Source organism: Cervus canadensis, chromosome 18 (assembly GCF_019320065.1).
Source record: "Cervus canadensis isolate Bull #8, Minnesota chromosome 18, ASM1932006v1, whole genome shotgun sequence".
Classification (NCBI taxonomy): Eukaryota; Metazoa; Chordata; class Mammalia; order Artiodactyla; family Cervidae; genus Cervus; species Cervus canadensis.
In genome coordinates, this window is record NC_057403.1 from 19,327,789 (window position 1) to 19,354,949 (window position 27,161).

General features: G+C 58.2%; 1 protein-coding gene across 1 annotated transcript; it reads right to left on the bottom strand.

Moving 5' to 3' along the window:
• Window positions 1-1,017: 1,017 nt before the first annotated feature.
• On the bottom strand, window positions 1,018-27,161 carry NAPA (NSF attachment protein alpha). Its single transcript, XM_043436576.1, has 11 exons — window positions 26,920-27,161; window positions 15,415-15,494; window positions 11,733-11,849; window positions 7,046-7,092; window positions 5,765-5,842; window positions 5,556-5,611; window positions 5,386-5,470; window positions 4,510-4,614; window positions 3,298-3,366; window positions 2,829-2,879; window positions 1,018-1,780 (listed from the first exon to the last, which is right to left on the bottom strand). The coding sequence occupies exons 1-11, from the start codon at window positions 27,015-27,017 to the stop codon at window positions 1,679-1,681; spliced, it is 888 nt and encodes a 295-aa protein (XP_043292511.1). The 5' UTR covers window positions 27,018-27,161; the 3' UTR covers window positions 1,018-1,678.

A 27,161-nucleotide genomic window follows, 5' to 3' on the forward strand; every position in this document is an offset into this window, starting at 1 on the left:
TCCTGCTGTTTGCTCTCGCCCTCCCCACACCCACTTGTCCTTGTACTCCACCTGCCGAAGCCGCTCCCTCCTCCGCCTCTGACAGATGGGACAGTGGCCCTGGGGCTTTCGGCCTGCCCTCCAGAGAAGCACGGAGGTGTGGTGTGAGGCTGGGAGACTTGGTGTGCCTCCTCCACCTTTTTTTTTTTTTTTTTTGGCCTTGGCTTCCCTGATGGCTCAGGTGGTAAAGAATCTGTCTGGGTTCGATCCCTGGGTCTGGAAGATCCCCTGGAAAAGGAAATGGCAACCCACTCCAGTATTCTTGCCTGGGAAATCCCGTGGACAGAGGAGCCTGGGGCACTATAGTCCATGGGGTCGCAAAGAGGCCCTGGTAGCGAAGAGTCACGACTGACTCACACACACACACACACATGCCTCACAGACTACAGGATCCTAGTTCCCCAACCAGGAACTGAACCCATGTTCTCTGCAAAGAAAGCATGAATTCTTAACCACTGGGCCACCCGGGGAAGCACCCTCCACTCCTTTTTAAAAAACACTTGGCTGCATCGGGTCTCAGCACCGTGGTCTTCGTTACAGCTCCTGGGCTCAGCTGCCCCACAGCGTGTGGGGTCTCAGCTCCCCGACCAGGGCTCGAACCTGTGGCCCCGCCACTGGAAGGCGGATTCTAGCCACTGGACCACCAGGGAAGTCCCTCCACCTCTCTGTACGTTGCCTGCATCCTCCGCCAGCTCTGGGTTGAGGGGGGAGCACTGCCATCCATCATCCCAGCTGAGGAAGCCAGGGTCCAGAGGGCCCAGGGCTCAAGACCCCAAGCCCGCGGCCCCTCCCCAGACCAACCATGCTGGGCCTCCCCACTGGGAAGCTCTGACCCAGCGCATCCTGCCAGGGAAGCTTGCCCTCTTGCCCACAAAGGGTGCCCAGAGCCCAAGTGGCGAGACAGGGGGTGGTCAGGAGGGCCAGGAAGATGGGAGAGAGGCCTGAGGGCGAGGGGGAGAAAGGTGAGGAGGAGGAGACTTATGCACAAGTGTTGTCTTTTATTTCCTTCCTCGGGCAGCTGCGGCTTCCCCCCAACAACACCTGGAAGCACGGGGAGGAGACGGAGGGGTGGGTGTGGGGACGACCCTCGCAGCTCCAAGGCTGGGTCCATCCTGAGAGGTTGGGGCTGCAGGAGGCTGGGGGCTCCCAGTGTGGGGTGGGAGAAAGGAGCCACACCTCCCGAGCGGTGAGAGCAAATCACGGTGGCTACGTGGGCCCAGAGCTCAGCCAGGGAGGAAGATGGAGATGGGACACCGTCTCCGCGACTCAGCTGGCTGGGAGAGGGGTGCCCAGATGCTGACTCCGACCCCCGGCAGCATCCACAGCGAACAGGCCTGCGCCAGAGAGCCTGCGTGTTGGGGTGGTGAAGGGCAGCTCTGGGGGCTTAAATAAAGGGGCAGGAGGCGAGGGATGCAGCAAGAACAGTGGGTGACCGTCTGGCCGGTGGCCTGGCCTCGGGGGCCCCCGAGGCAGTGCTGAGCCCGCGGGGTGGCTGCAGAGTCCTCAGTGGGAGGGAAGGTCTCACAGCCAGGGTCTCGGGCCCCCCTCTCTCTGGGCTCACACGGCGATCCTCGCTGGAGGGCCTGGCCGGGGGAGAGCGGACGGGGCGGGGAGACGGGCGCCGGGGGCCAGGCAGGGCTTAGCGCAGATCCTCCTCGTCGCCCTGGATGGTCTTCTTGATGCGCAGCAGCATGGTGGTGAGCCACTGGTCCAGCCGGGAGATGGAGTCGTACTCCTTCACCTGCACGCCGGGCGACGGGCTCGGGGTGAGCGGCCGCCCTGCGCCCGGCCTCGCCTCCCACCGGCCCCGGCCCCAGCCCCCACGGGCTCTGTTCAGGATCCTCTAGACGGTCCTGTCAGCCCCCCATCCCTGAGCAGGGGCGAGGGGATGTGTAGCCCTGACCCCGGCCAGAGCCTCTCCCTTCGTGTCTTTACTGGCTGAGGCATGAGGACTCCCATGGGTGAAAAAAGATTTTACAGCTGGAAAAAAAAAAAAAAAAAGTCCAGCTTTCTTGTTTAATGGATGGGAATTTGAGGCCTGGAAATGTGACAAAGGCCTGTTCTGAGCACTGAGGGCAGGTGGAAGTGGGGTGGGCAGAGAGAACCCCCACCTGTTGGGCCCCCTCCCCTCCTATCTCCTGTGCTCCGTCGCTGAGCTTCCCGCCATCCGCCCCCGGCCAGCCGTCTGGGGCGGGATGGACAGGCTGAGCTTGGTCCCTGACATCATTCAGGGGACCATGATTTGTGAGGGGCCCCCGGGGAGAGTCACACTGGACAGATCCAGATCCAGTCTGGGGCACCTGGGCTGGATGTAACAATTCCAGAATGCTCGCCACAGGGCAATGACAGGGAGAGCATCTCTGTGGGGAGACTGTTATCAGAGAAGCTGCTGGAAAGGGGCCTCCCAAGGCCACCTCTCCTGCACCCCTAGTGCCACCTGCCTCCAGCTTCCCGGGAGGCGAGGGAAGGGGGACGACGTGGCTCACCCCTCCCTCCCTGCACCTCCAGGGTCACCCAGAGCGCCTGATGTGAGACTCCCTCCACTGCTCACCCGGGGGACTCTGAGGGGTGCAGAGACCTTGGCCTTCAGGAGCAGACAGACGTGGGTTTGAATCCCAGCTCATCTCTAAGATGGGGAGACTACTCCCTGCACCTCTTGGGGCTACTTGTGAGGCTTCTGGGGTGACGGGAGAAAGGAATCCACAGCCAGGGGCTGGGGCCAGAGACAAAAAGGAGGAAATTCGCAGGACCACTTCTGACGAGGGCAGCCACCCCCACCAGCCACTCACCGCCTCGGTGTAGCTGTCCACGTTCTGTTCCTCATGGGCTTCTAACAACTTCTGCGAAAAAAATGGGGGGTGGGGCTCAGGAGCCACACAGGCCAAGGCCTGACCCGGAGGAGCTCCACACACACAGTATCTGCGTGGGTGAGATTCAGGGGTGCCCAGGCTGACCGGGAGGAAGGGGCTGTGCTCCAACCTGCCCTCAGCTCCGAAGGTCACTGACACGGAGGATCACCCATGCATGGGTGCTCGTGCGGGTGAGAACCCACAGCCTCCCTGCTCTGCCCCGGCTCCATCTGCGCTTAAGTCTTACTTGTCTCATCCAGAAAACGGGGACCCATGGCAGATGAGATTGGGGCGGGGATAATAAAAGGCCCCTGAGAAACACTGTACAAATCTCAGTGACTGCTAATTGGAGCCCAAGCCCCTGACATGGGAGAGGAGCGGCCCAAGGACCCCCACAACACAAACTCACTTTCATCAGCTTGCATTCCCGAGAGTCGGAGAACGCGGGGAACAGCTCCTCGTACTTCTGAACAGCGAGCTGAGCGTCAGCAAGAATGGAGGGGAGGAAGAAGGGAACAAGCTGATGAAGATGCCCTGACGGCTGCAGGGACCTGGGGCCACTCCAGCCCTAAGTCAGCTGTCTGCACCCCCACCCCAGCCTCCAGACACGGGGCTCTGTGCCTGGTGGAGAGGCTCCCCAGAGCTGAGCTCACCGCCAGCCTGGCTGCAGAGACAGCTGTGGTGGGGGGTGGAGGGCAGGGGACAGGGGCCCAGGGAGGGAGGCGGCTTCTCAGGCTGGCCCTCGGGGCCTCTCCCTGTACCCAGGCCCCCGGGTAGGTGCACATCCCCTGTGCCAGGCCTGACGCCTCATGTTTAACCCTCGTGAGGACCCAAGGAGGGTCACACGATGGTGACTCCTTTTTGCAAGTGGGAAACACCCAGAGACGGCAATGCGGGGCTCAGGACACGTGTTGGGCATCGGAACCGGCCTGACCCCAAAGCCCAAGCTCTCACCTGCCCTAGCGGGTGCCCGCCAAGGAAGGGAGGGTGGGGCTCAGGCACACTGTGTGGGTGAGGGCAGGCAGCTGGAGACCCCGGGAAACCACGGATTCCAGCAGAACCCAGCTCCTCTCCGAGCCCTGACCTTGCTCGTGCTGAGAAGCCCTGAGGACGGGTGGGACAGGCAGGCTCTGGTTCAAACATCAGCAGTCAGAAAGGTCTGGACTCCTGGGGCAATTTACTAGCCATGTGGCTTTCAACGAGAGACCCATGTGTCTCAGCCTCAGTGTCTTCCTCTGTGAAATGGGGCGACCGTGGTGCCAACCTCATGGGTTGTGGTAAGGACTCCAAAAATGCTCCCACAGAAGAAAAACCCTGGCACCGAGCAAGCCAGGAGTTGGAAACGCAAAGGGTACAGAGGCGGAGTGAGTGACATCATGGATAGAAAGGCAGGGAGAACAAGCATTTCCTGCCCAAGGGAGCTGCCAGGCCCAGAGAGGAGCGAGGGACCTGCCCCTCCCCTGAGGCTGACAGGTAACTTGGTGCAGTGACAGACACGGCGCTCCAGGGGCGGTCAGTCTGTGTGGGGTAACCCCGGGTCGCCCCGGGGCCTGGGCTCACCTTGGCCTTTCACCCCGTGTGTATGTGGGGTAACTCTGGGGGCCCCAGGGCCTGGGCTCACCTTGGCGTTGAGCATGTCGATGCAGAAGTGGCAGAGGGCAGCCTTGAAGAAGTAATCTTTGGCGCTGTACTTGAGGAGCGGGCTGTCCATGGCATTGGTCCCCACCTGCGGGCATGAGGCGGCGGGCAGCCAGAGGGCCGGGTCATTGGCAGGCACTTGGGGGCAGCTTGGAACTAGGTCCATGCCCAGCGATGCCCTGTGAACCCAGGACCCCAAGAGCAGGGAAGCCAGAGACCAGCCCCGGGAAAGTCTGCGTCGGGTCTGAGAGACCCAGGACCAGGGCATGTGGGGGGTGGGCGTGTGGCCCCAGGGCCGAGGCCAGCTGTCCGTGGGCTCCCGGAGGTGCCCAAGCGGGTGACGGGGGCAGCGGGCCCGCTGTCGGGCTGACAGGAGGCTGGCACACCGGTGGGCAGAGGGGTGGCAGGCTGCGGAACATGAGGCGGCGCCCGCCCCGCGCTCCTCCGAGGCCAGCTGCCTGCCTGTCTCCCGGCCAGGCTGAGCCCACCAGGGGGCCCCACCCCGCCCAGGACAGAGCCTGCGCACCCAGGGGACGCCCCCTCCCGGGCCCTCCCACCCCCTCTGCAGGCTCCTCAGCTACCACTGGCCATCCCGGGCCTCACGATTCTTTCCGCTTTTTCCCCGTTTGGGAGTCAGCCTCACTCTGCCCGGGAGGCCCTGGTGAGGAGTGTGGGAAGGACTCTCTGGGGAGAGTGCAGTGACACCATGTGGGGTCGTGGGTGGAGGGTGCTCAGCCAGGCCAAGCACAAGCTGAGGGCGTGGGGGTGGCCGACGGCACTGCAGAAAAGTCGGGGGGGAGGGTGGGAGGCGGGGAGAAGGGGCGCCGCCTGGCAGGGTGGGGCGCAGGGCCGTCCCCACCTGCTCGTAGATGTCGATGGCCTTCTGGTACTGCTCCAGCTGCGCTGCGTAGCCGGCCACCTTCAGCAGACACTTGTTGGCCGAGCTGAGAGGGGCAGAGCGGGGGTCAGTGGTGGCGGGGCCCGGGGCCCTCGCCAGGGGCGGGGGCAGGCAGGGGGGCGCCCGGGTACCTGTTGGACTCCTCGCCTTTGTAGTAGTCTGCGGACTGCTCGTAGTGGGCGATGGCCTGGGGAGACACGGGGCGGTGGGGAGGGGCTCAGGAGGCCTTCATCACCCGCGGGCCCGGCTCTGCCGCGCCCCAGGCCCCCAGTCTGGTCCCAGAGGACTGGCCGCAGCAGCCCTCCCCACCACTGGCCAGGCTGGGCCCCCTGCTGCCCACCTTCTCAATGTCCACCAGCTCCGTCTCGTAGATCTCAGCGATGGAGATGTGGTGCTTGGCCGCGATGGTGAAGCGGCCCTGGGTGAGACATGAGGAGGGGCCGTCAGTGATGACGGGGTTCCGAGTGCTCCACCCAGCTCAACCACATGCCCCCTGCCTTGACTCCCGCTCCCCTGAAACTGGATTCTCAGCCCTCGGCCACCTGTGGGAGGGGAGGTCCTCCAAGGAGGGTCCCAGAGGCAGAGGGGCACACGGCTTATGAGGGAGGCTCTCGTGTGACAGGTCTGGGTCTGAGTGCTGCCCCGACTGGGTGACCGTGGGCATGTCCCCCACACCCAGACTCCATGGGGCACAACAGATGGGGCGACACCAGAAATACATACACTGGGGCTGGCCACGGGGGCACATGTGACTGGTCCAGAGAGGTGGGAGGAACAGCCCAGAGTCCAGGGCTGAGGACCCAAACGTCCCTACCGTCCGAGACAGATCTGGCCTGCCTCCCGACCTCCCCTCCCGTCTGGTCAGATGGCCCTTCTCCTCACCCACTCTCCAGCTCCCCCCGCAGGCATCCGGGGCCTTCCCCAAGGCGGCCCGGCTCCCAGAGGGGCTGAGCACCTCCTGCCCGCCTCCACCCAGTGGTGGTTCCCCTGCCTGCTGCTCCGGAGCCTGAACTGCCCAGCGCAGTGTCCCCTGCAGCACCCGGCAGGGATAACTACGCTGCAGCAGACAGCGTCGCCCGGACCCACTGGGGCAGGACGAGCGTCCCTGCTGGCGGGTGGGGGGAGGGGGAAGGGGTGCCGGACGTGTACGGGGCCTGGCTTGGGGCCTCGGGCTGGCTCCCTGGGCTCGGACCAGCAGCCAGGCCTCATCTGTCGATGGGGATGCTCCTGGGGCAGGGTGGGGGCTGAGCTCACTCTTGGTCAGGGGAGGCTGGGGAAGGGGAAACTCCATGGACACATGAGGGCCCCAACAGACGTAATGCCTACAAGTGAGGACAATGATGGCCTATGGGGGGCTGGAGACAGGACCTGGGGAGGGGCCGTCTGCCCCTCTCGTGTGCTGGGAGCTGCCACCAGGAGCGAGGCTGGCACAGAGCTGTGTGAGGACCCAGCCAGCCCAACGCAGCACCGGGGACAGTCCATTGTCCCCCTCCACCTCCCCTCCTGGTCTCTCACATGCTCTCGGGGCCAGGGGAGGGGAGGGGAGGGGAGGGGAGGCAATATGGCAGGGGTTGAAGCGGGTAAGGGGAGGGAGGGAGACAGGATACGCAGTGACGCTTACCATGTCTGTGTAGATCTCAATTGCCCTCATCAAGCAGTTAATGGCCTCTGAAGAGAGAACAAGGGAGGCGAGGAGGAGAAATGAGAAAGTGAAGTCGTTTCAGCAGAGGCCAAGGAGAGGAGGCAGGCATGGGGCTGCCGCAGAGGGCTCAGCGGGCACTGGGAGGGGTGGGCAGGCCGACGATTCTGGGCACTGAGGGGGACAGGGGGCCCCCGAGCCCCGGGAAACTTGGTCTGATTCATTAATGCTGCTGACTGTGGCCTGCTGGGCACGTGCTGGGAGCCCTGCCCATGCGGCTGCCGTCCCCCTCGGGGTCACCACGACGTCACCACCTTCCCAGTGACCCTGGGACAGGGCGCAGCCGGCACCGTGTCAGACTCCCTGGGGGTTTGAAGCCAGACCTGCCGAGGCCCTGCACTCGGGGACGAGCTGCTGGCAGACGCGGCCAAGCCTCACACTGGAGGGACACCCAGGTCCTGCCCGGGCTCCGCCACCCTTCCACAGCGGGAACCTGAACCAGCCGTGCGCCCTGCCCCTGCCTGGCCTCCACCGTGGCAGGAGGTGGCAGGGTGCCGTGACCCCAAGGCCCCCGCCGTATCCCCGTGCGCCCATCAGCCCGGCACCGCCGCCCGCCAGCTCCTCAGACCACAGGTGTCACCGACAACACACACACCGGGGTGGCGCTCGGGAGGAAGAACTGGGGTACCTCTGTTGTACTCTCTCGCGCGACGTTTTAAAATTGGAACTTTGAGAAAGGTTCTGTTTTTTTTGACAAGTTATTTGGAGGAGAGAGAAGCATGAGTGGGAGGCATTTTCTAGCAGACAGAGATGAGCTCTTGGGTGGATGTTTTTTTAAACATCATTTTAATGCATCTCTGGAGGACAGGGCGTTGGGGGAGGTGGGAAGAGGAGGACAGAGAGCCTCGACAGACCACAGCAGGTGGGCTCTGAGCTGGGGCACGGCTGAGCGTTCACCCACAGTCCGGGGCATCGGGAAGGCTCCTGGCCTGCCTCTAGGGCTTCAGCGTCAGCAGGGCCCACCAGGCTGAGATGCCACCAGAAGGCACAGGCCCGGTGCCTGCTTTCAAGTAGGGGGCTCAAGGTCTCATCGCCCAGGGAGATGCATCAACAGAGGCTCTTAGCCTCAGACCTGTGGCTGCTCCTTCAGGGAGTCCACTAGGGACTTCAGGGAAGAGGAAAAAGGGGCAGGAGAGGAGGAGGGAAGAGAGAGAACGCCACGGACAAATACAGCCAGAGAAAGCAATGTGACTGTCTCTCACACACACACACGCTCACACGCTCTGTGACAGAGCATTTCCCAAAGCAACTGATGAGCTAACAACACAGTCGTAAGGATGCTAAAAAGCCAGGAGACAGGGCTGTAGCACTCTGGCTCTGCACACCCCATTCTGCCCTGTCCTCCACCCTGGGGGTTGGATGCAGCCAGTAGGGGCCTCCCTGTAAGCAACTCGGGGGCTCCCTCTCCTGGAATGCTGGGGCACACAGCTTGGTCTCTGCAGGCCAAGGGGGCAAAGGCTGCCCCTGGTGAGCTCAGAGCCCTGGAGGCAGAGAAGCTGGAAGCTCCTGGGCAAGAGAGGAACCCTGCCCCCACCCACAGCAGCCGCCCGGGGCCCGCTGGCACTGGCCTGAGTGCTGTTGGCCAAAGGGCCCCTGCAGCCGGGGAGGAGGGTGTATGTGCAGCCAGCAGTGTGGAATCACACAGGGTTGAGGCCCCTCGCTCCAGGACAGCTGTCCCTGCAAGCGCAGGCTGCCAGCTGACACTCCAGCTGGCACGCTAGCGGACAAGCTGCTGACACGTGGCTACAACCGGCTTATCTCCAGTCTCTGGGACCCCAGCCGTAGACAGCCCCGCATAGCCGGGGACAAGCACCACAAACCCCAGCAACCTGACCCCCCCCATCCGCCTGCAGAAACCTGGAGCCCTGGGAGGCAGGTGGGGTGAGGGCGGTGCTCAGGCCCAGACAGGGGAAGGGACTGGCCTTAGGGAGACTGGACTTCTTAGTAAAACAGGGGCAGATCGCAAAACCCCACAAAGCAGCGGAATGGGTAAAAGGAAGATGCCATGTGTCTGCTACACAGCAGATGCCAGAGAATGGCAGTGAGGTTAGGGGAGCAGATGGGAGAGGGTGAGTGGGGGTGCACACGCACATAGCCTTGTGCCTGGCCACCAGGCGGGCAGGGTAAGGGGCCTCCCTGGCCTGAGTCTACTCAGCGGCCGCCAGAACCAGCAGGGCAACTCTGGGGAACCAATGACAGCTATGGCAGCACCTCCCCACTCCCAGCCACCATGGGGCGGCAGGCCACCCCCGGCCCACACTCAGGGCAGACTCCAGAGGGAGAGAAAGGCAAGCACCAAATCCCGCCTTCCGCTCTGGCCGCCCTGAGGCGCAGGCTCAGCTGCCTGTCCGGGGCGGGAGGGGGCTTCCAGGACTCCCGCAGGAAGCTCGGACACAGGTGGAGGTGTGTGAGGCAGGGGAGGCCAGTGAGGCCCCAGGGAGCCGGCCGCCTGCGTGCGGAAACCAGGCAGGGATCCACATGGGCCCTCTGGCTCTGATTCACAAGGCAAGTGGCCAGACCAGGCCTCCACCTGACAAGGGCCGGGGCCACCCCTTCCAGACGTTTATCCCACGCTGGTGTCGGGCTGGGCCCGCCTGTGCTTTAGCTCACGTGTGACCTCTGCTTTCCCTGATCCGGAAGTGGAGACCAAAAGGCGTTGTTGATGGCCCCAGGTCACAGGGCAACAGGCTCCCACGCGCCTCAGAGACCAGTGAGCCCCACCCTCCTTGAGTGGGGGGGTGGTCAGTCATGAGGCAGGGGTGCTGGGAGCCCCTTCAACACTGTCCCCTGCTCAGCGACAAGAACCTCCGACCCCGGCCCTGCCCATAAGGCTCTCCCCTGCGCCACGGGGCCTTCTGTTCCCCGAAAGCCGCCCCAGTGCCAAACCTGCCCCGCCTCGGCCTCCACATCCAGGGCAGAGAAGCAGGCTGGCTGATGCTGAGACAAACCAGGTCGCCCTCTGTGCCCCACGACGGGCATGTCACACCCAACCACCGCCGCCCGCCCACCTGACACCTCAGCCATCCTCTGTGCTTCTGGAGGCCAGGAATGGGTCACACCCCCACCTGGGCCCTAGCGCTCCCCACACCCCACAGAGACCGGCTTCCAGCTGAAAAGCCTCAGATCAAAAGCTGGGGAAGGACGCCACATGCTAGTACCCAGTGGGGCCTGTCCGCCAGAAGTGCTGAGGCTTGTTTAAAAGGCAAATCTGCCCCATGCACTTGCTGAGAAGCCCAGCCTCAGCTTCTACCCCAGGAACCAGTCCTTCCAGTCACTCTGGGGGCAGCGGGTGCCTGGGCAGCATTTCCTGGTCGACCAGTTCCCCAGAGAGAAGGCAGGCTGGGGGCAAGGGTGGGACCCTCTGAGGGGGATACGCAGACTTCCCAGGGTGATTCAAGCTGAAAACGAATGTATGGTCATCACTGCAGTCATTATCGTGTGACCCGAACCCTGGCTCCTAGTCAAAACACCACGTGGCCTGCTGCAGCTCAGCGCTAACCAGCCAGGTGCACTCAGCTCTGGGCAGTCACCGGGACACACATGGTCATGAAGTTTCCCTTTGGTTCGAGCCGGGCTGAGCGCACCATGTGACCACCAAGGCCAACGTCTTAGAGACACCCAGCTGCAGAGGAGCGGCCCAGCAAGACTGGGGACAGAGAACAGGTATTTGGCCCGCAAAGACATCAAACCCTCGACTGGGAACCAAAACGTCGTGGTGGTGATGATGAATTCACCACCAATGCCCCTGAGCTGGCATGTGAACTGGGGCTCACAGATCCTTGGAGAGACCCCAGGCACTGGTGCAAATTACCCTCTCTTGGGAAGGACAAGCCTTTATTCCAAGATGATGCATCTCCCTTTTAAAAATTAATATTCGCATATTTCCCATTCTCTTGTGAGTGGACAGTGACAATAGATGGTTGTTAAAAAAAAAAAAAAGCCTTTTGCTTGTTAAAATTAAAAGTTGGCAACCCATGTCTGGCACCAAGATTTAAAAAAAAAAACAAAAAACACTAGAATTCCAGTCCCCCCAGATCCAACAGTCTGGTACCCATTGGGCCATGCATCTACTTTAGATGAGCCCAGCGGGGGACAAACACGGTTTCCTCACGGTGAGTCAGCCCCAAACTGGGCTTCGGTCCCCAACATGCTCTCATCTGAAGGAACTTACTCTCTGGCAACCGCATCTCTGCTCGGCTCTCTCCGATCCCCCAACCCTGGGGCTAAGGGAAGCCAGGTCAGGATAATTTCCGCTCCTTTTTCGGCAGAGACTCCTACCTGGCTGGTCTCAGAACCCCCTCCCGCCCCCTCCGCGTGTTAATTCTGACAACAGAACAGATTTTCCTCTCTCCTGGGCATGCGGTGGGTCTGAAATGTAACTCCCACTCCCACATGCTCCCAGGCTCCCGGAGGGGCGCCATCAGCTGCAGGCACAGAGCAGGAGGGGGAGGCGGAGGCTGGGAGCCAGAGAGAGGCAGCCGGACGCCAGGCGGAAGGAAGCCAATTCTCAAGTTAAAGTGCAAGCACGGCCCGGTGTGGCGTGGCCGAAAACCTGAGGCCTTCCCTAGAGGGGGCTCAGCTGGTGCTCAGGGTTTGCAGAGGCCCTCACCTTGGGGGTCGGCTTTCTTGAACGCGTTGCCGGCGTCCACAAAGCAGGTGGCCGCATCATGCTTGCTCTGCAGTTGCAGGTGCAGCTGGGCCGCCTGGCAGAAAGCGCTTCCGGCAGCTGGAACAGAAGAGGGTAAGCTCTGCTTTAGAGGGGGGCTCCAGGCTCTGGAAGCCACTCAGATGACGCCTGGGGAGGGGGCTGAGCTCTCCTGAGTCCCTGAGAGAGGAGGAGACTGGCCTGGGGGAGCTGAGGTGCAGGCCTGGACTTCAGGCCACCTGATCCCAGCAGCACCCCCGCCCCCACCCCATCCCCACGCTTTCCCCAGCCCTTGGGAGCCTGGAACCAGCATTCCAGACTGCATTGTGGGATGGGGCCGGGTGGGGGTGCTCGGGAAAAGATGGGTAATCAAGACCCAGTTGCACCACACCCCCCACCACCTCCCCCTTTCCAAGTCTGACTTCACCTCCCCCGACAGCTCCCAGCTCTTCCGGTCTAACTCCCCAGCTCCTCTGTCCAAATTCCAGTCTCTCCTGGGAGAACTCACATGGTCCAGGCTCCCAAGAGGTTCACGTCCAGAAAGGGAAAGGGGATGTGGACGCCGTGAACTTGAGTGTGTACGTGAGTTCTCAGTCCCTCAGTCGTGTCTGACTCATAGACGGTCGCCCGCTAGGTTACTCTGTTCATGGGACTGTCCATGCAAGAATGCTGTAGTGGGTTGCCACTTCCTTCTCCAGGAGGATCTTCCTGACCCAGAGTCAGGAAGACTCACATGTCCTGCGTCTCCTGCACTGGCAGGTGGGTTTTTAACCCCTGAGCCATCTGGGAAGCCCCTATGAACTTGAGTGCGTGGGGACAGTGCCCACGGGTGGAGAGCAGCCGGGGCGACTACACCGAAGCCCGGGCTGTCCTATACTTAGCCGCCCCGTCACCTTCCACAGGTCTGTTCCCGCGTCTCCATCTCCTAATGTGACTTGTGGGAGACAGAGGGAGCCCTCCTCTTCTACGAGTGGGAGTTGTGCTAACTGGGAGCCCCAGTGGCCATGTCCAGCTCCGTCCTGAAGCCCCTGCCCCTCCTCCTCCTCCAGCTGACCCCGAATCACGGAATTCCTGAGCTGCAGGAAGACAAGCGGACCCGGCCCTGTCCTATACCTTTAGAGCAGGAAACTAAACTCAGCCACCCAGGTTTTCACTGTGTCTGATTTCTTTCCTATTTTTAAGGGTTCCAAACTTGAGTGCAGAATTTCCAGAAAGGTAGTATCATTGGGGGAAAAAAATGGCTTAAGATTTTTGTTTGACTATTTGGGGGAGGGAAAGAGGTGACAAATTTTAGAAGTAAAGCAACATCCACGTGATTGAAAAAGAAATCTTTTAACGGTATTTTGTTTTTGGGGTGAGCATAAAAATACACACAGAATCTGGCTCCAGGCGCCGTGTATGCTGTGAAAGTGCAGGAGAAACTCTTCTGATTTTCAGGAAACCAAAAATACTCTCAGAGGAGGAGAGTCCATTTTGCCCACTGCCTCCACACCCGCCTCTGTGGCCCTGCCCCAGGTTTCATTTCCTCTGCAGTCAGAAGTCAGAAGTTCCTCCCTGGGTTTCAACACTGTCTTTGCCTGATTTTCTTGATCTAATCTTGCTGCTTTTTTTAAAAATTGGAGTATATATAAAAAAAACAATAAAATAAAATAAAATTGGAGTATAGTTGACTTATGATGTTCTGATGTTATGTTAGTTTCAGATGTACAGCAAAGTGGATCAATGATACATATTATGTATACATATTATTGTTTTTCAGGCGCTCAGTTGTGTCCGACTCTGCAACCCTGTGGACTTCAGCACGCAAGGCTTCCCTGTCCTTCACTATCTCCCAGAGTCTGCTCAAATTCACATCCATTGAACTGGTGATGCTATCTAACCATATCATTCTCTACTGCCCCCTTCTCCTCCTGCCCACAGTCTTTCCCAGCATCAGGGTCTTTTCCAATGAGTCGGCTCTTCACATCATGTGGCCAAAGTATTGGTGCTTCAGCGCGCGCACACACACACACACACACACATTGGCTCTTCACATCATGTGGCCAAAGTATTGGTGCTTCAGTGTGCGCGCACGCACAGACACACACACACACACACACACACACACACACGTTTTTTAGATTCTTTCCCCACATAGACCATTACAGAGTATTGTGTAGAGTTCCCTGTGCTGTATGGTAGGTCATTACTAGTTACAATCTTGCCAATGTTTGAAGCCTTGTTATGAAATTAGCCCCAGAAGGGCTCCAGTGTTGGCTTTCTGAACCTCTCCTCCAGGCCCTCAGGTAGTTCCCAAACAGATCTCTGGCCCCTCAGACCTCAAGGAGCCCCTCCCCGCCTGCCCGCCTCTCCTTGGGGAACACGGCTCAAGCCGCAGCCTTGCCAGGGTCTGACGGTAATCTTCCTGGCTGAATCAGAAGGGCTACTCCGCCCACCAACACAGGCCTGAGAGTCTCTAGAGCCACGTGACCTGGGATGCCCCCTTCCGGGCAGAGGCCCTAATGACGCTGTCCGTGTGTGCGCGTGTCCTGCTCCAGCTGGAGGGAGTGCGCACAGATGGCCGAGGCCGGGGACCCTGTCAGCGCTCCTGCAGTTTGCCAATCTGCTGACCGGAGTCCTCAAAGGGCTTTCCCTCCCCCTCCAGAGGGAGGGGTGCTGCTGACACGAGTGAGGAGCGGAGCTGCTGCCCTGCTGGGCCGGTCGGCCTGTGTGGGGACGGCTGAGCCCACACCACAGCCCCTCGGGGTCAGGACTGTTCCCTTCCCCGCTGTCCTCTGAGGAGAGGCCAGGTAACTTCCCCAGGGTCACGTGGCCAGTCTGAGCTGGGACACAAATGCCACTCGGGACTCCAAAAGTCAGGAAGCCACAGGGAACTGTTCAGGCTCCAGAGCCGGAGTTCTGGCTTCTGAATTCTGCTTCAGCCACTCACTCGTCGTGCCGTGCTGGGCAAAGGGCTAGGCCAAGCCTGTTTTCAAGTCTGTGAAATGGGGATATTAATAGTACTGACCCTCATGGTGCTGCTATGATGGTTTAATTAAACAATGCCTGCTTGGTGCTTAAGGGAGTGCTCAGTAAATGGAGCCATGGTTAATGTTATTGCTGGACCCACTTGAATGTCCCTCAGCCCAGGATTCAGACTCTGATGGAAGAGTTAGGGAACTGTTTCCGGGGAAATCTGGAATTCTTTTTTAAGTAGATGTGTGTGATTTGTAACTCTGCTGGCTTCAGGCATGCAGCAGAGTGGTTCAGCTACACACGTATACCTTTTCTGACTCTTCCATTATAGGCTATCATGAGACAGTGGGTATAGATCCCTGTGCTACACAGTCAATCTTTGGAAACCTGACACTCTGAATTTAAGGAGAAACCCCTTAAAGAGTTCACCAATCCACGTGGGTCTATCTGAATTCAATAATCTATTATTGATCCTAATCATCTAAGTCCGCTCTCCCAGGCCCTGGGACCCAAGCTGTAAAATAACCCATTGGGCTCAAAACAACCAGACAGCAGGCCAGCGGGTCTGTAGAGGCAGCGATGGTGTTAGAGAACGGGGCCTGCAAGGCTGACCGCTCAGTCAGGCCTTAAGGACGGGGAGCGGAGGGGAAAGAGACAGAGCCACGGAGGGGCTCTAGCAGGGATCACATACCACTCCAGTTTTTGGCCATTTTGAACATGTTTGCTGCTCTGGCGTAGATTTCGCATGCTTCCTCTATTTTGGATGAGCCTCTGGGAAAAAGAAAAGGAAAAAATGGTAAGAAGATCTGATCTGGAACCAAGAGAAAGCACGCCTTCCGCCCCAGCAACAGTGGAGATGTGCCCTTATGTGTCTGGATGGCGGCCCCCACTTTCCCGTGAAGCCAGCCTTGTGAGTCCAGCTGCAGCTCGGGCCTCTGCGTGGGCTCAAGGGAGACAGAGCCAGCGGCCCCCACCCCCTCCCATGTTTGTCCAGGCCCTCGATGGGCTGGTCCAAGCTGCACCCTTATGGCGGGGACCCTTCCTGACCACCCCCAGAAGCCCCGCCTCTGACAGTCTCCTCCACTTTCTGCTCAGATGCTCGGGGGCTCCCATGCTTTCTGCAAATCCCTTTCCCCACGACACTGCAAAGCATTCTGGGAGAGGAGTCCAGCCGTGGATGCTGAGTCCCTTCCTCAGTCTTAACACCCTGCAGCTGTTCCGTGAAGGCCTCTCAACCCTAAAAGCATGTCACCGCCCATTCACTACTAGGCAGGCATGTAATAATACACACACAGAAAGAAATACTGTTTTTAAGTAAGCACATAGAAAATTCCCACTTGTGTTAAAACAAAAAAGTGAGACCAGAAACATACATGTAAACAGCATATTACTGAAAAAATACACACAGAAAATAGTTACCGTATTTTACTCTAAGGTGGGGTCTGTAGAACTGGGGTGCCAGGTGTGGGGGACACACTTATATTCCTTTTTAATACTGTCTGAATTTTAAAAGCATCTACATATTTTACTTATTCGAGAAAAAAAAGTGCATGTATTTAAGGTTTACATCGGGCCCCGTGGTCCAGGAGTGAATTACACTCCTAGCAATTTATCCTACGAAACTAAGGTACAAGGATGCTCAAAACAGGACTGGCAAAATCACGGGGATTCCCTGGCAGTCCAGTGGTTAGGACTCAGGGCTTTCACTGCCGTGGCTGGGATTCAGTTTCTGGTTGGGGAACTAAGATCCTGCACACTATGTGGTGAGGCCATAAATAAATAAAATGGGAAAATAATAGCCTTCAAAACACTTACTGTGAAACAACAGGAACCTGGAAGGTTCAGGGGATGTACATTTTTAAAAAAATAAAGCTCCCCATATGGGCAGCTTTACCCAGCTTTCCGACCTCCAAGCAGTACAGATGAACCTCTTTCCTGAACTGGGGGGCCCTTCGTTAGTACCTCATCCGCAAGGCCCCTCCTTGTCCTTCTGTTGTTTCAGCTTTAATAATCCAGCCAGGATGAGTCCATAAGGTCTGAGTGTCAGTGTTCAACCGCCCACCACCCATATAACTCGAGAACGAAACGCACAGGCTCAGGAGTCCCACCAAATGGATTTTACATTCTCTCCTCCCTGACATCAAGCAGTGTTGCGTTTTGAAAAGAAGAGAAGAGGCGGGTATTTTCTGATGAGATGACACAAAATTGTCTTCACTCTCCCACCCCTCATCTCTGTTGTCAACCGGCCCTGGAACCTTGCCAACCCCAGCCGCAGAAGGTGAGGGTGTCTGGGGTGATCCTGGGTGCTGTGCGGGGAGCACCCCTGCCCTCCGCACTGCTAGTGCGCTGGGGCCAGCCTGCATATTTTGGGCTCATGTCAGATGTCTGCTGCAATCATCAAGCCAGAGCCACCCTCCCTGGAGACTCCGCTCAGTAGGCCTGGGCTGGGGCCTGGACTCAGGATTTGCAAGGATGGCCCCAGATGACTCAGCCAATCAGGTGAGTCGGGGAGGAAAGAAGCTGATCCAGACCGACCTCTTGGGAAGCAGCCACCGGTGACCTGTCCCATCAGGTGATGTTGGAAGGTGATAGCTCCAGGGCGGGCTGGCCGGGACGGGTATCCTGGCCTCCAGAATCCAACTGCACCAGGTAAGGGTCTTTTTTTTTTTTTTTTAAAAGGGTCTTCTTTAGCTGAAACCTCTCTCCTCTGCCCTCTGGGGCTGGGCAGACACTGCCTCCACCCTATGTGGTCCCTAAGACGCACTCCCCAACACTCACCCTGCTGGGTCCCACTGTCTTCTCCCCTCAGCTGCATAACGCACTGCGGGCCTGGGGCCCGTCTGGAGCGACTTCCTCAGAACCCACTTCTGGCCTTGGAGAGGTTATGAACATTGACCAGCTTTGGGCAGAAGAGATTTCAGAAGGGTCCCCAGGGGTACCGTCCCTGGAAGGTTCTCTTGGAAGAACCAGGTGCATTCACTGACCGCACTCTCAGGTCTGCCCCCTCCCATGGATCCCCGAGGGCATCCCTCCCTTCTCAGTGGGTGCAGAGAAGTCCTGTCCAGACCCCACTGTCCTCGGAGAAACCTCAGGCTCCCAGATAGTAGGAATGGCCCATCCCACCCCAGCGAGGCCCGAAGGCGGGTGATCAGCCACGAGCAGAGTGAGCCCTGACCGGCTCCCCGTGGCTCAGTGGGATGGAACAGACTCAGACACAGAGCCTGTCGGCTGCTGGGCTGAAAGTCTATGATCCCAGGCTAAGCTGAGCCAACCCTGTGCTGGGTCAGTCATTCTAACCTTGGGGTGGAAAAGCCACAGGGATTAACATCTGCTCAAGCCTCTGGGCCGGCCTCCTCAATGCCTGGGTCCTGGCCAGATCCCTGGCCAGGTGATGACAGAAGACTCTCTGGAGCGCCAACCTCTTGGAAGTGGAGACATTGAAGGGGAAAGTCGTTTTGCCCCGGGTCCCTGGCAGACCCCAGAGGAGAAGCCGTTCACACAGCCATTTATTTACTGGGGGGACAGACATCTCTGCATTGAGGATGTGCCAGGCACTGCAGGGGACAGCAGCACACAAAGGGGAAGGACCTGACCTTGGTAAACAGGACATCAGCAAGACCCTTCGGCGAGGGGCTTCTTTGCATGGGCAGGTCAGAGAAAGGCTCTGTAACTGTTGAGATTTTTAGCTTAGTCCTCACAGATGACTCAGGAGCACCATGCAAAGAGGGAAGCGCACAACGGTAGCAGTCATGGCATGTGCAAAGGCCCCGAGACACAAACAGCCCCGGCCAGGTCAAGGAAGAGAAGGGGGCCGGGGGCCTATGCTGCAGGCAGTGGTGGGCTGCGAGGCTGAAGAGGCAGGCAGGGGACCCCTGGCTGGCAGCCAGGAGAAGGGTCCAGGCCCTATAACAAGGAGGGTCCTGGAAAGGAAAGGAGGGGCAGAAGAAGACCCCAGCTCCTCTGCTTTTCCAAGCTGTCTCCCCATGTGACAAATCTGCATGGCTCACTACAGGACTCCTCTTCTGGAGGAGTTAGGCTGTCAGGAGTTAGGTCAGGCCACTTCATGTCACTTATCCAAGGGCGGCCTCCCTGACAAAACCCACCAATTCCCTGAGGGAAGGAAAGCAGGCCTCCCTCGGACCCCTGCCCAACCACCAGAGAAGCTGGCCGAGCCCAGGGGGTGGTGCCTGTCACAGCTGGCCGTCTCTCCCCCTCCGATCCCCCCAAGCTGCCTGTGCTCCTCGCTTCCCATCCCACGGCTCCTCCGAGCCACGCCGGGAATAGACAGAACCGGTTTGGGCCGGCCTGGAGCAGGGCGGTCTATAATTACCCCCACTCAGCTCTGCCTTCTCCCCCCTCCCAAGGCGGAGGAAGCGGTCTCAGGTCTCCCAGGCACGGCCACCAGCCTCCAGTGGCTTCCATATGGAGGGAGGGAGCTGTGCCAGGAAGGCACAGACGGCCCGGTGGGACCCGGGCCAGGGGGTCTGCAGGGCAACATCTCAGCCCCGCTCCTTCCTTCCTCGGTCCTCTGGGCACTTCCTGGAGCCCAGAAACACGTCACACGTCACAACCCACCCACCCGCAGTCTCTGGGGGTCCTCAGAAGGCAATGCAGATGGAGTCACTCCCACTTTTAAGTCCTCACTCAGTCGCGTCCGACTCTTTGTGACTCCACGGACTATACAGTCCATGGGATTCTCCAGAGCAGAATACTGGAGTGGGTAGCCGTTCCCTTCTCCAGGGTATCTTCCCAACCCAGGGATCAAACCCAGGTCTCCCGCAGTGCAGGAGGAATCTTTACTAGCTGAGCCACCAGGGAAGACCTGTCCTTCTGTGGTGCCCAAGCCACCTGCCCTGGGTCCTCTCCTCAGCCTGGAGGGCCCCACCTTGATTCTCAGCCACTGCCCGGGTGGGTCAGTCTGGCCCTCCCCCCCTTCTCTACTGTCCATCCTCATGACTCCGTACAGCGGCCAGCTGGGCACGGCCTGAAACAGCACAGCGATCCCCACAGTCACCCTCCAGGTCTGAGCCTGGAGAGAGAGGCGGCGGGGGCCCACAGAGGCTCGGGGGCTGGCCCAAGGCCCAAGCCTCTCACTCACTCAGCGATCCGGGGGCCTCCTTTCCGTGTCTGAGAGTCTCTTGGAAAAACAGGGGGCAAGGCCCCTCCCTGCTCTGGCCTCGGCTCTTGATTAAACAGCCAGCACTGCTCAGGCTCCCCTCACCTGAGGAGCAGATGCTGCTGTCAGCTGGGGCTGTTGTTCAGTTGTGTCCAACTCTTTGCAACCCCATGGACTGCAGCACACCAGGCTTTCCTGTCCACCACCAACTCCTAGAGTTTGCGCAAACTCATGTCCATTGAGTCAGTGATGCCATCCAACCACCTCATCCTGTTGCCCGCTTCTCGTCCTGCCTTCAATCTTTCCCAGCATCAGGGGCTTTTCCAGTGAGCCGGCTCTTTGCATCAGGTGGCCAAAATATTGGGGCTTCAGCATCAGTTCTTCCAGTGATATTCAGGGTTGATTTCCTTTAGGACTGACTGGTTTGATCTCTCTGCCGTCCAAGGGACTCTCAAGTTTTCTCCAGCGCTACAGTTCAAAAGCATCAATTCTTCGGCCTTCTTATGGTCCAACTCTCACGTCCATGCGTGACTACTAGAAAAACCACAGTTTTGACTATACGGACCTTTGTCAGCAAAGTGATATCTCTGCTTTTTAATGGGAAGGGATTCACTAAGCCAACCCCCTCCCTACGTCTCAGAGCCCGAGCCCTCCTTGTGGTGCAGCAAGTGAAGGAACATCAGACAACAGCGAAGACCCCCTGGCCAAGGGAGCAGTGGGCGGCCCCCAGCCTTGCCCCGCTGTTGGCTGCACAGGGCTGTCGGGGCTCTGGTCATCCCTCAGCATCTCCGCCCACAAGCCCTACGCCCCTCACAGGCTCTGCAGTGTGCCAAGATCCCGCAGAGCAGGGCCTGGCCCCACCGTGATTGCACAAGCCCCAGAAGGAGGGAAAAATTCAGTGTCTCATGCTAACTGCCCAGCTCTGAAATGCCTGGCTGGGCAAGGGGGAGAGAGAGAATGGACTAGGGGGCCCAGAGACCTGGGCTGAAATCAGCCCTGGGCACTCTGCAAGCTGTGTGACTTGGGAGAGCTACCCTTGCACCTCAGTTTCTTCATCTGTAAAATGGAGACAATGAGCCTGACCTGGGAGGTGTCTTTGTGAGGCTCAGAGCACGCGCGCGACTGGATGCTATTATAGGAAGGAGGGGAGAGATGCTCCAAGGGCTGCCAGCCGGCAGCAGGAAGTCTAGAGTTGCTTGGGGTTGGTGGAAAATCTGAGGAGTACAGTCAGGCAGGCTTGGATTTCAGCGCCGGCTCGTGGCACCCCAGCCCCTGCTTCCTCATCGGGAAGTGGTGAGAAGACTCCACCCCTGCAGGCCTGCTGGAGGCACGAGGAACCCCGCAGGTGGCACCCAGGAGAGTGCCCACGACACAGCAGGTGCTCAGCCAACAAGAGCGTCACTCTCACCAGGCTGGGGGAGAGAGCAGGTTCCTACTGTTCACTTCCTACTGCATCTTGGGTTTCATCTCCCCACCCCAAGGGGCGCCCCTCCTCCGGTTTCCAGAGAGCCTGGGGCCTCCCACCTACCCCACCCCCAGGACATCCCAGTGCCCTCCGGACCATGAGCTCAAAGGCAGGTGCCAGGCGCCTTCCTGTGGTTCTTACGCTGATCCCCTCTGCACCCCAACAGGCTTGCTTCATCCCAGCCAGAGCGCCCAGGGGTTCCTGTTCTTAAAAGACGTTTTTGAAAAAAAAATAAAAGACGTTTTTGGGGCTTCCCTGGGGGCTCAGTGGTAAAGAGGCCGCCTGCCAATGCAGGAGATTCGGGTTTGACCCCTGATCCGGGAAGATCCCACATGCTGCAGAGCAACTCGGCCATGGGTCAGACCAAGACAACTGAACCTGTGCTCTCGAGCCCCGGAGGCACACCCACCGTGACATCATGCCTGACAACAGGCGAGTAGTCCCCGCTCGCTGCAACTAGGGAAAAGCCTGCACAGCAAGGAAGAAACCGCAACTAATAAATATTTACTTAAAAAAAAAAAAACGCTTCTGAAAGAGCCTTGCTGCTTAGCGACGTGAAAGTCGCTCAGTTGTGTCCAACTCTACGCGACCCCACAGACTATACAGTCCATGGAATTCTCCAGGCCAGAATACTAGAGTGAGGAGCCTTTCCCTTCTCCAGGGGATCTTCCCAACCCAGGGATCGAACCCAGGTCTCCCACACTGCAGGTGGATTCTTTACCAGCTGAGCCACAAAGGAAGCCCTTGCCTCTTAGTAGCCCCAGCCTAAACAGGAGCATCCATACCTCTGTGTGACCACCTCCACCAAGAGAGGCAGAACCCTCAGACTGCAAAGACATGAGGGCCGGGTTCCTTGGAAACCCCTCAGGAAAGCCTGCACTCTGAACCTGGGCAAGAGCCGCTGAGTTCTGAGTGGGGGTCCTGGCAGTTGGCAGCGATCAGTGAATCAGTGCCCAGTGCACCGGCATCAGAGGTTCTGTGTGCTCTGCAGGCGGAGAGCAGTCTGGAAGCCATCACTCCCACCCCAGGCTCAGCCAAGGGCCCGGGGGACACCCACCCAGACCTTGGCCCCAGTCTCTGGTCAGGTAGGTCTCAGGAAAGCCAGCCTCCAGGGCTCCTGAGGATTGCTGGTGCCCAAGGACAGCTCAAGCAGGAACCGTGTCACCATGATCTCCTGGCTGCCGTCCGTATACACAACATGGCACTCTGTTATCTCTAGCTCTCCAGGACTTCAGGCTCAACTTCTGAACACAATACCCAATATTAATAACAGCAGCAAACATTTAATAAACACTCACCAGGATCACAATACTTTACATGCATAACCTCAGTCTCTCCTTACAACAACCCCAGGGAGTATGTATCACTCTGACTTTCATTTCACACATGAAGAAACTAGCTAAATACATTTGTATTGGAGTGGAAGGAAGTTTTTATTTTGGATGTGGGAGAGGGAGTCAGGGGGAGATGTCAGGGAGGGGAAAGCTCCGGGGAACAGAAGCACTGTTTGAAATCCCGAAGGGGCACAGCAAGGAAGTCTGGGTCCACCGGGAGCTGGAAGGCAGAAAAAGTGCATCTTGCTTTTTCCCTCTCCTTTTCCACAATTACACTGTGTTTGGGAAATTGCCACCTTTCTGCTTCCAGGGCAGAAGTCGGGGCCACTCTCCCATCTCTTGAGCCCTGTTTGGGAGCTGAGAGAGGGGAAGGCAGCAGGAGGGAAGGAACAGAAGCAGCTTGGATCTCAGAGCCGGATGGTACTGCCTCCCTCCCAGGCTCCTGGTGTGCCTAAGCCCCGTAGTGTCTGGCGGCTCTGAAACAACAAAGGGCAAAGGGCTTAACATCCCAGGCAACCAGGCTTCCCTGGATCCCAGGCAGGCGCGACCCTGCCTGGCCCTTTTGATCTGAGCACAGACCTCTCAAACTGGAATGCTGCCATCACTGAGGTTCCTGAAAGGGAAAGGGGAAGCTGGAGGGAGGAGCTGAGGCCTGACACTCCCTCCTGCATTCCCACAATGAGGGACCTTGAGAAAAGATGGCTTGTCAAACGTGGAAGCTAAGCAACCCCAGCTCCAGAGGGCAGGTTTCAGAAGTGGTTCCTGCCCGCAAGGCATGTCCTCCTGGGCTGGCCTTTCGGACAGACAGGCTCTGGCAGGCTGGTCTCGGTCTCCATCTGCAACCCTGCCCTGCAACACTGCAAGTGCTCTTAGAGCTGAAGGCTCTGGGATGAACACACCTGCTCTTCTTTCTTTCAGACCTTTGGAGAAAAATGCCATGTGGGCGGGGAAGATGGGGAAATCAGGGGAAGGAAACTCCCTGAGCCAACATCCTCCTAAATGGAGTGCCCAGAAATGGGCCTGAGCTTCAAAGAAAAACTCTAGATAGCAGCAAGAGGGCTCTGAGATAAGACAGGCCTGGGTATGAACGCCAATGCCCACTCAACGGAAGACTGGGCACAAAGATCCATAACTCTAACCCCTACATGTCCACCTCCAGAAGGACGTTTTGAGGACCACACGAGAGGATGCACATCAAGTGCCTGCCCCAGGCCTGAATCAGAGTCAGAGTGAGCTCTTAATAAATGTTATCAGATATTATTACTGTGACTGCCTTCACTCTCCCCCACACCAGCTGCTGGAGTCCTTTCTAAACAGGAGGTCTTCAGCACTGGCTCTCCTGTGAACTAAATGTTTGTGTCCCCTGCCAAAACTCGTGTGTTGAAATCCTAAGCTCCACGGTGATGCTATGAGGAGGTGGGGCCTTTGGGAGGTGACTAGGTCATGAGGGTGGGGCCCTCATGACTCGGATTAGTGCCCTTACAAAAGACACCACAAAGAGCTAGTTCACCCCGTCTCCTGCCCTTTCACAATGTGAGGACACAGTGAAACGACAGCTGTCTGTGAGGCAGCAGGTCCTCACCAAGAACCAGACCTGCCACAATCTTGAACTTCTTGACCTCCAAAAATGTGAGAAATAAATTTCTGATGGTTATAAGGCACTGGGCTTACAGTATTTTGTTACAGCAGCCCGAACAGCCTAAAACAGGCCACTAAAATCCTCAATGCTCTCCAGCACCTCTGCAAATCCAAGCCTTTTCTCAAAAGGCCCTCCGGGATGGGGCCTGGTTCTTGTTCAGTCTCATCCCCTTCTGCCCATTCTACCTTTACGGGCTGACACAGAGCCCCCTGGATTAAACCTTCAGATGCTGACCTTCACACCTCTGGGCCTTGCTCAAGCTGCCTCCTCTGTTGGAAGCAGTGCTCTCCCACCAGAGACCACCCCTGGAACTCCTACTCATCCTCCCAGATGGAGGCTTCTCCCCCCTGGGACCCAGCCCTGGCTCTCTGGATCTTAGCTCCCCATCATTTCCGGACGAACCTCCCCTCACCCTAGACCTCTGTTCACACAACTCCCACTGCCTGGAACACCCTCTCCAGCCCCCACTCCTGTGGCACATCCCAGGGTTCCCGGGGGCCCAGCTCATTCCTCACCAGGGCCTTCCTTAAGTTTCTGCAGCTTCCTCTCAGGTCAGGAACCTCCCACCAATGATAAAATGCAGCCCTTAATCACATGTGACAATTCTGCTTTACTAGTGTGTTAGCAAGTCTTCATCTTGCTTTCCCAGCCAAGTGACAAAGTGTTTCAGGCCCTGACTTGGCTGCTCCCTCCAAGCATGGCCCAACAGTACACTAATCCCCAGTCCAAAGGGACCAGACACCAAAAGCCACCCAGTAAAACCATGACCTAACTGAAAACTGAGCTCTTGGCCCCACCCCAAAACACTGCACTTGAATTTCTCTCCTTGTGAAGGAAGCAGAAACACAGACACCTTCTCCCCACTCTCAGCCTCTAAAAGAAAACATTCCTCACCTAATCAATACAGTCCATCAGCCCCGGATGTTTTTCCACACTAGGTAGGTCTCAGCCAGGTTACTCAAATTCTTGCGGTGGATAAGTAAACATTATCCACCCCGTGTAACAATGAACGGTTCCCATCTCCCCTCCTGGGAGAACCCTCCTCCTCATTTCTTACCAACCTCCTAACACCGTCTCTCCTAAAGCCCCAATCTTCCCCCTGCAAACCCCCTCCCCAGCCTCTGCCTCTCTGCTGCCAGGTTCCATGGCCCCTCCTCCCAGTTCCTCCTAACTCTCTACACACTCGCCTGTTCCCCTGCAGCTCTCCTCCCAGTATCAAGAGCAACACAACCTTCCTCAGTCCTCCCTGGCTCTCTCTCCACCAGAGGTCTCAAGCCCCCTCCCCTAACCCTATCAAGTCCCCATGGCCCGAGTTCCTTCCCCAACCCCTTTCAGCTCCTTACTCATCACACTGTCTCTCCCTGCTCTGACAGCCCCTCACCCCCACTTCTCGCATCAACCCCCTACCTTAATCACCATCAGTCCCGAACAGGCTCCATACCTGTTTCCTTCCTGGGAATGACACTGATGGTAGCTAACACTTTCAGAGTGATAACCATGTCCCAGGCTCAATTCTACACCCTTTACATGTGCCCTACTTCAATACTAGTGGCAAATGCCTGAGACAGGTTTCTCTTAAGACACACCACCCCCAAAATAAGGGAAGTTAAACAGCTTGCCCAAGGTCAAGAAATGGCAGAGCATAGGCTTCTGACCTGAGCTTTTGACCTTCCTCAGCCACTAAAATTCCTCAAACAACAGTCATCAGAACAACTTTTATGAGCCAACATGAACTCATGTGAAATGTCTGCCACAAGCATTAGGTGTTGGTTCTGTTTCCCAGCCCGCTTCAGCCCTATCCTGGGCATGCCAATCTCACCCTGCCCCATATTTACTCAAAGATCACACGGTAGGCCTCCGGCCCCTTAGCTCTTCTTTTCTCCCTCATCTCTCCTTTTTATCCCACCAGTTCCTAAATCAAGCTTCACCCCCATTTAGTCTCCAGCCTCCCAGCCCTCTTCAGCCTTCACTCCACCACCCCAGAGATTGTCTGTTCAGATCTCACTTAGCAGTCAGGTCTCCTTACACTAGTCAACTGTGACCAGGGCCATATTCACCTGAGACACCTCACGCAATTCAGACTGGGTTCATCAATCGTAGGATCATCTTAGCTCTGACGCCCGGGCCAGAGTTCACATAAATCCATCACCCCAGGTCTCGGAAAGGGGACGCCCTCGGGCCTAAGTTCTCAGTCTCAGGCCCCAAGACTCCCGTCTGGGATCTTTCAAATAGGCTCTCCTTGAGCTCCAAAAGGCTTCCTGGCCTGGCTTACCTCCAGGCTCCCTCGGTCCCTGCAGGCCACATTCCCTTCAAGGCCTGAGACTGTATTCCCTTGGCCCTTTGGCCCATCTCCAGCCTGGGGTCCCTTCCTGCCTCCAGATGGTTTCGCCTCGGCCCGGGTGTCCTCAGCCCACGGCCCTGCCACAATCTCGGACAGTCTCTCCTCAAATTATGCTGTCAGTGCCACAGTCCGGCGTCCTGGCCATGGCTTGTGTCCCTTCTGCTGCCTTAGACCACGTCCGTAAGCCCGCAGTCCCCCGCGTCCTCTAGGCTCGAGCCCTTCGTCTCTACCGCCGCCCCAGAACATGACTCCTCCGTCCTCTCAGCCGAGGTCGCGGCCGACCCCTGCGCGAGATTCTTACCCAAAGAGGCCCGAGAAGAAGGACTGCGAGTTCTTCACTTTGCGCTCCGCCTCGGCCAGCAACGCCATTGCCTCCGCCTCCTTCCCGGAGTTGTCCATAGCGGTTGCAAAACTACTCAGCAAACCGCCGCAGCCCGGCCCTCGGAGAACTCAGCTACTGCCGGGTCGCAGGAGACAGGTTGGGAGAGCTTAGTGGGCAGCGTTGACGTCGCACCGGCGCGCGCCTCCTGCGGCCAGGAACCA